A 7739-nucleotide genomic window follows, 5' to 3' on the forward strand; every position below is an offset into this window, starting at 1 on the left:
AGCCTCACTCAGGACAATCAGGCTCATGCCGCCACCTCAAGGGGCGTCATGAAAACGGAACATATATACATCCGTCCGTCATCATGGCATGAAACAAAAGGAGAAAACACAGAATAAAAACTATAGTATTTACATGAAATACAATAGTCAAAGGTGCAGGGAGGTGACAGAAGCCAGAAAGGCTTTTGGTGAGACCACCCCAGATACACAAAAGAGAGCAAATAAAAGGAAAAAAATTAAATAAAAGAAAGAAGAAAACACTTTTCTTTTGGTTAAAATATTCTGTACATTTAACTGTACTTTGATTTGTAACTAAATCCTAACAAATATTAGGTTGACAGTTTATATTTTAATTTAGTTTTGTTGACTGTCAAAGATTTTGCTTTGGATGGAAGATCAGTGTGACTGAAGCATGTCTTCATATAACTTGTCTTTTTCTTGCATACATGCTCAAGCTGGGTTGGTAAGGTGAGAGGCTACCATGCAGGAATCCAGGGTTCGATTCCCGGAGGGCAATGAGCAATGGTACTGGGGGCAATTACCATATCAATGGCAAACAATTAACATCACTCAGTGAGGGTCCTTAGGCAAGACCCTTACTGGCCCGTTCACACCGGGACGAATTTCGCGCGCGATTTTCGCCAACGTTTAACGCCTCGTGACTAAACAAAGGGCACCAATGTGAGTGTGCACACCGACGCGAAAAAACGCCAAGCGTCAAAGCGTCAAAAAAAAACAACGCTTCGGGTTCGTTTTTTTTTTTTAACGCGTCGCGTCCAAATCTATTCGACCAATGAGAACGGCGCTTTTGCACACGTGTCTGGAGCTTCTGAAGTTACAGTAAAACACAACTTGGGGGCGCTCAAACACAAAACTACCTTGCTGCGCACACATACCAGCGAAGAAGATAGACGCTGAGTTGTATCTACACTGCCGCGAAGAAATAATGACGGACATTCTAAAATATCCCCGAACCAAGCACCAGTTGCTCCAACTGGTGCTTGAAATATTCATGTTTTCTTTTTTTGATTCTGACAAGTGCGTAAATACTTGCTCTCTTCTTCTGAGTGAAAAGCGACTTCAAGAAGCGATAGTTGCTCAGCGCCACCTTGTGTACAGGAGTATTTCTGTTTACATTAAGCGCCATCTAATGTCAGGGAATGAAATTGCATGTTCGCTCGGCTCATCGTCAGCGAAAATCGCCTGGGTGTGAACACAAAAAACGTGGCGAAAAATGCTGGCGAATATTTGTCCCGGTGTGTACGGGCCTTAACGCTACCACCTCCCGAGTGTGTCACGTCTGCAGCTCACCGCTCCCCCAGGGGATGGCTCAAATGCAGAGATCAAATTTCGCACACCTAGGTGTGTGACAGAAAGGTACTTAAAAATAATAGTCATATGGGGCTCTTACACTGTACTCTAGTCATTATTAAGGTGCGAGTACTGGCTCCTTACTGACCATATTCACAACAATTTGAATAAAGAAATACTCATAAATTTAATTTTAATCTTAATTTTCTTTTTACATGCCAGAAGAACATGTTAGAAAAATCAAAAACACCAATTTCATTGAGGTGGGTTTTTAACTGCATAAAACAGCCATTAATGATTTTCAAATGTACCATTTCTGCTCTAATTCTACAGTGGACAGAAAAGCACATTGTTTTCTTATTTCTTGATCAGAACCACAGGGAGCTATTTTTCTCTCTAGAAGCAAACTTTCTATCTCCAATGTTTTACATATAATGTAATTCTTTCAGGCATTAAAAAAAAAACCAAGGGAAATGTGTTAAATGTACACATGTGAAGTAAAGGGATGTGAAACATAAAAACTTGTCAGCATTTTCTGTGAGTCCTCCCTCTGCTGAATCAGTGAGATATTGTGTGAGCACATCAGCAAACCCAGTGCAGCACCGGCACATGCTGATAACAGCTGCAGCTCAATGCTCCCTTCTGCCTGCATGGCTGCAGCCCTATACTGATATTTTTCCATCATGGATGCTTGGTTCCTCTTAGAGCCATTTCTGCAGCAGATGTTTCCCTGTTTCTGAGGCTTGATTTCCCAAAAATGATCTTAAAACTCTTAAAACTGCTTTGATATACTCCTTTGCTGCTCAAGCCTTTATCTCTGCCTAACAGAGGGGACTTAATTATTATCTAAGGCTAACACAAGAAACTCTTTTGGATAAGACTATTGACTGAGTACTGTTGTTTTTATCTGTTAGAGGACAAAAGTTGATGCATAAATCTTTGAATCTAATCTGATCCAATATTAGAAATATCTCACGTGGTTTCCATCAGACATGATTAAATGCTTTGAAATGCTACAAAAAACAAACCCTGGTGTCTCCGTCTTCCACTGTTGTGAGCATTATTCAGTTGTAAACTTAAGTCATATCAAAGACCGGTGAGCAGCATTCACAAACCTGGAGACAGAGTCAAATGTTCATGCTGAGTTTCTTGGGGTTTGCATGGAACATGGAGCCTTTCCCAGCTGTCACTGTTTAGGAGGTGGGACACACTTTGACAGAACAAGAGTGGAAAGCAATGAATAAATCATTCCGAGTGTTGGCAACATCACAAGCCTATTAAAACTAAAGAGCTCCTAAAACCTGGGGACTGAACTGTGTGCCACCTAAAAAAGGAGTTTCAATTAACAAATATGTTTTTCTTTAAAAGATAAAAAAATTAAAAGTACTGCAGTAAATCAATAAATGCAGCAAATAAGAACACAAATGACATGCGACAACTATTTAGGCTTTGATCATTTTTTAAAATTATATATACAACCAGTCAAAAGTCTGATTCTGCACAAATATATAGTGTTTTTAACAAAAAAAACCAACATAAATAAATATGACGTTTTTTTGTGTTTTTAACATGTTTTTGTGTTATTTTTCTGATTATAGAAAATTAAGATTAAAATTGAACTTCTGAGTATTTCTTTAATGGTAAATGGTGTATACTTATATAGCCCTTTCCTACCTACAAGGCCCAAAGCACTTTACAGTCACAGACTCATTCACCCAGTCACACACACATTCACACACTGGTGGTGGCTCCGCTGCCGAACACTGGCGCCAATCTACCACCAGAGGCAAGGTGGGGTTCAGTGTCTTGCTCAAGGACACTTTGACTCATGGGTGTGCAAGGTGGGAAACGAACCTGCAATATTACGATCATGGGTCGACCGCCCTACCGCTGCACCGGTACAAATAAATGTGGCTGAGGTGAAGAAGAAAACGTGCCATTTGAAAAACTTGTAGCAGTGATGTACACTAAAAGCATTCAATCACCCGCCTTAACTCATCCCATTCTTGACCCATGGAGTTCAGTATGACGTTGGTCCACCTTTTGCAGCTATTAGTGAACACTGCCTGGGACGCGCCGCTCCGTGGCTGCGCTCGGGGTGTATCACAGAGGGCCCGCCTTCACTACCACCCAGGTGTACTGTGTGTCGTGTGAATATGTGCTTCTGTGTTTAAACGGTGTAGTTTTTTTCTTGTATCTACACATTGTAACAAACAGTGGTACGACTTTTCTTTGTCACCAATGACCCAGACCCTCCCCATTGGTAACCCATCCTAGTAAGGCAGCGGATTTATTGCTGCAGCCTCAGTCAACTCTGAACTGTATATGTGTATCTGTTGTATGTCTGATCTTGTTCAGGTTGTACTGGAAGTAATTTCTGTATGTCGGTGTAAAAGCTGTGCATATGACAATAAACATGTCTATGAAGACTCTCATTCATCCAGGTTGGTTCCATTGTAGTAGGTTTAGGGGCTGTCATCTGGACTTGTTTTTTTTGGAATTCTAGCCAGAGAGAAAGGATGGTTTGAGCGAGGAGTGAAAGAAGCCATATTTGTCAAGAAAGATAAACCTTCTCTTAATAAGAATGGTGGTCTCAGGTTTATTCTTCCATCCATCTACGGCAGTGTTCTGAAACCTAAACAACCCAAACCAGTTCCAGCTGAGTCGTTAACAGCGGAAAGAGATGACCAGTTTGGGGAGGGAGTCACTGGCTCCCCAACCCCCAGCTGAGGACAAAGGACTCTTAGCGACCCGAAACCATGTAGGCTAAGTTGACAATACCATCCAGTTTCAGGTCTGACTCCTCCCCCATGAGCGCATATATACCAGCTCTTTGACCAGCTTTTTCAGAATTGACAAAGCCTCTTGGATAAGAGGTGAAACGTCTTCTAACTTTAAAAAACCAAGTCCAGATGACAACCCCTAAACCTACTACATATGACAATAAATGAATTCTGATTCTATTACAGCTTCAGCTCTTCTGAGAAGGCTGTCCAGGTTCAGGAGTGCTTCTAGGATTTTTTTTACCATTCTTCCAAAAGCTCATTGGTGAACTCACACACTGATCTTGGTGAAAGCCTGACTCTCAGTCTCTGCTCTAATTTATCCCAAAGGTGTTCTATGTGGTTCAGGTCAGAGTCTGTGCAGACCAGTCCAGTTCATCCACACCAGACTCTGTCATCATTGTCTTCATGGACTTTGGTTTGTGCACTGGTCATGTTGGAGAAAGGGGCCCGCTCCAAACTGATCCCACAATGTTGGGAGCATGGAATTGTCCCAAATGTTTTGGTATCCTGAAGCATTCAGAGTTCCTTTCACTGGAACTAAGGAGCCTAACCAGGAAAAACAAGCCCACACCATGATTCCTCCTCCACCAAACCTCACACACGGCACAATGCAGTCTGGAATGTAACGTTGTCCCGGCAACGTCCAAGCCCAGACTCGTCAATCAGATTGCTAGATGGAAAAGTGTGATTCATCACTCCAGAGAAGGCGTCACCACTGCTCTAGAGTCCAGTGGTGGCGTGCTTTACACCACTGCATTCACTTTTTTTTCACGACTACTGGGAATTTTTAGGGCATTAGATTTTGGAAGTGTCGATTTGGACACTTTGACAATGGCGAACGCACCATGTAGTGCAGTAAGTACTAAGTAGTGAAGGATTTAGGACACCACCAACTAGTCATATAACGAAGTTTTACGGAAACTCACAAGTTAATTAATTTTTCCACTGAGAAAAATAAAAGTTTACAATGTGGCAAATGTATGAAATGTAAAACAAATTAGACTCACAAGAGACATAGAAATATAAATAACAATAATAAGCAAATAAGAATTCACCAGAAGAAACGTGAATGCTTCAATAAAATAAACTATGAAAACAAAGAGGATATAAACAGGACAATAATCAGTAACACAGGTTATCCACAAGCTGTAGATCACATTTGTTTTTAATTTCATACTTTGTAGGAATCTTTTATATGAAGGTTACAGGTGGAAAAAAAATTAGCAGAGTTCCTCGTGAAAGGTAAGAAACGATGGTTTGGTTTTAAGGAATAAACATTTGTGTTTGTAGTATCGAGGAAACTCACGAGTTGTCAACAAAAAGAACTGGAGGTAGCAGAGAGGACTGGGGCCATCTTCTGTTCTGTAAAGCCGTTGTTGTCAATAAAGTTTCGGTGGCGTTCTGTCACTTTCAACGCATGCGCAGTGACTTATCTGCTGCGGCTCGCGAGCCTGTCAGTCAAGTTTCTCCTGTCGTGACTTAGTAACAAACCGTCAACGACCTTTTTCGTCGCATTGAGTTCCAGCCCCTCTGACTCCTCCGGCGGGTTCGGTCCAGGAACCTGCCCGGTTCCGGTTAACAGTTATGAAGCCGCCCGGGACATAAAAGCTCGTCGCCATGGCCGCTGTGACCGCGAGCCCGGCGGCTCGGGGCATCGACTGGCATCGGAAGTCCTTCTCGCTTCTCTTCTACCGGGCCGTGCGGGACCTGAAGCCGGTCTGGATGCTGGAGGACATGCGAACCATGGAAACCTTCTACGAGGAGGAGCACGCCGGCCGGAGGATCTACACCCCGTCGGAGGCGCTTTTGTACGCCATCGTTCACGACCACCAGGCGTACGCGCAGTATCTCCTCAGCAGATACCCGGACGAGGCGCTGACCAAGCCCGGGGAGCGCTTCTGCTGCTGCCCGTCCTCCGCGCCGCACGCGGCCACGGCGGTCCGCTACGACAGACGCTCCATCCTCGGCCTCATTCTCCAGCAGGGTCACGGAGCGCCGGGCGCCTCGGTCCACGCAGACGGAGGCGGCTGCTTCCACCCTGAGGACGGCAGGACTCCCTTACATTTAGCCTGCGAGCTGCTGCGGCCCGAGGCGGCGCTCATGCTGCTGGGGAGCGGGGCGTCCCCGCACGCCCGGGACCGCAGCGGCCTGACCCCGCTTGATGTCACTTTGGAGAAAATGCGGGAGACCTCCGGGAGGAGCGGCGGGGACAGAAGGCGCTGCCTGGACAACCTCCTGATGTTCACGCCGAAGCTGGACTTTAAGATGCGGGCGGTTCTGGACCGGGATCCGCAGAGCTGGAGCCGCGAGCTGGGGGAGGAGACGTACCAGTACCTGACTGGACGCAGTCCGGCTCCGCTGGTCCTCATCACTATGCAGACGATCGTCAGGCAGCTGAGCCCCCGGAGCTTCCCGGACAGCCTGCACGAGCTCCCCATCCCCTCCTCCATGAAGCCGCCGGGTCTGCCGCTGGGCCAACAGGGCGGGCGGAGGCTGCTGTAGCAGAACCAGAACCAGAACCAGGACGCGATGCATGCTGGAGGACAGCAAGGATGTTGTGCAGGAGCTAAAGTGAAGGAGAAACCTTCAGTTGAGCGAGGCTCCCAGTGATTTCAATGAGATGTGAGTGACGAGTTTGCATGAGGAGCCTGAAGACCGATTTTACTGAAATGCACTGAAGTGATCTTATAGATCAACATGATTATTTTCATTAAAAGAGAATCTAAATAAAGCTGCTTCTTTTCTTCTACACCCCACAAACTCAACAAATATCAAATTTTAGCCTCAAGTTACTTCATTTTTCTGTATTACTTAAAAAAAATCTCCAATTTGATGAAAATCCCCAAATTCCAAATCAATTATTTTAGTGCTCAGAAAAATAATGAAAGGTATTAGTATTATAAAGGCATTGACAGATCCACATTAGAATGCTACAGCCTCAATGGCCACTTCATTAGGTTCAGCTGCTCTTTTATGCAAATGTCTAATCAGCCAATCACATGACAGCAACTCAATGCATGTAGGCATGTAGACATGATCAAGACTATGTGGTGAGCATCAGAATGGAGAAAATGGGTGATTAAAGTGACTTTGAACCTGGCTTGGTTGTTGGTGCCAGACGGGCCAGTCGACTGAGTATTTCAGAAACTGCTGATCAACTGGAAATCTCACCCACAACCATCTCTGGGGTTTAGAGTCCAGAAAAGAGAAAATATCCAGTGAGCAGCAGTTCTGTGGGCGGGATTGCCTTGTTGATGCCAGAGGTCAGAGGCCAGACTGGTTCCAGCTGATAGAAAAGCAACAGTAAAAGAACCAGTGGTTCCAACCGAGGTCTGCAGAAGAACATCTCTGAACACACGTCACGTCCAACCTTGATGCAGATGGACTACAGCAGCAGGAAACCACACCAGGTGCAGCTCCGTTCAGCTAATAACAGGAAACTGAGGCTACAATTCACACAGACTCACCAAAAATGGACAATAGAAGATTGAAAAAACGTTGTCTGTCTGATGAGTCTCCATTTCTGATTTCTGCTTGTAGATTTCATGACTTAGTTCTGAGTTTCACTTCCCTTGTCCCAATCTCCCCTGATCGTTTTTCACCTGTGTCTCGTCAGTCCTGTCAGCTTATATGTCTCGTCTC

General features: G+C 44.7%; 1 protein-coding gene across 1 annotated transcript; it reads left to right on the top strand.

The window, feature by feature from the left end:
- The first annotated feature begins 5376 nt into the window (after positions 1–5376).
- zgc:112001 (ankyrin repeat domain-containing protein 9) lies at positions 5377–6828 on the top strand. The gene has a single exon (XM_023953214.2). The coding sequence runs from the start codon at positions 5715–5717 to the stop codon at positions 6597–6599; it is 885 nt and encodes a 294-aa protein (XP_023808982.1). The 5' UTR covers positions 5377–5714; the 3' UTR covers positions 6600–6828.
- Positions 6829–7739: the final 911 nt, after the last annotated feature.

Source organism: Oryzias latipes, chromosome 24 (assembly GCF_053564925.1).
Source record: "Oryzias latipes strain Hd-rR chromosome 24, Olatipes_Hd-rR_3.1".
Classification (NCBI taxonomy): Eukaryota; Metazoa; Chordata; class Actinopteri; order Beloniformes; family Adrianichthyidae; genus Oryzias; species Oryzias latipes.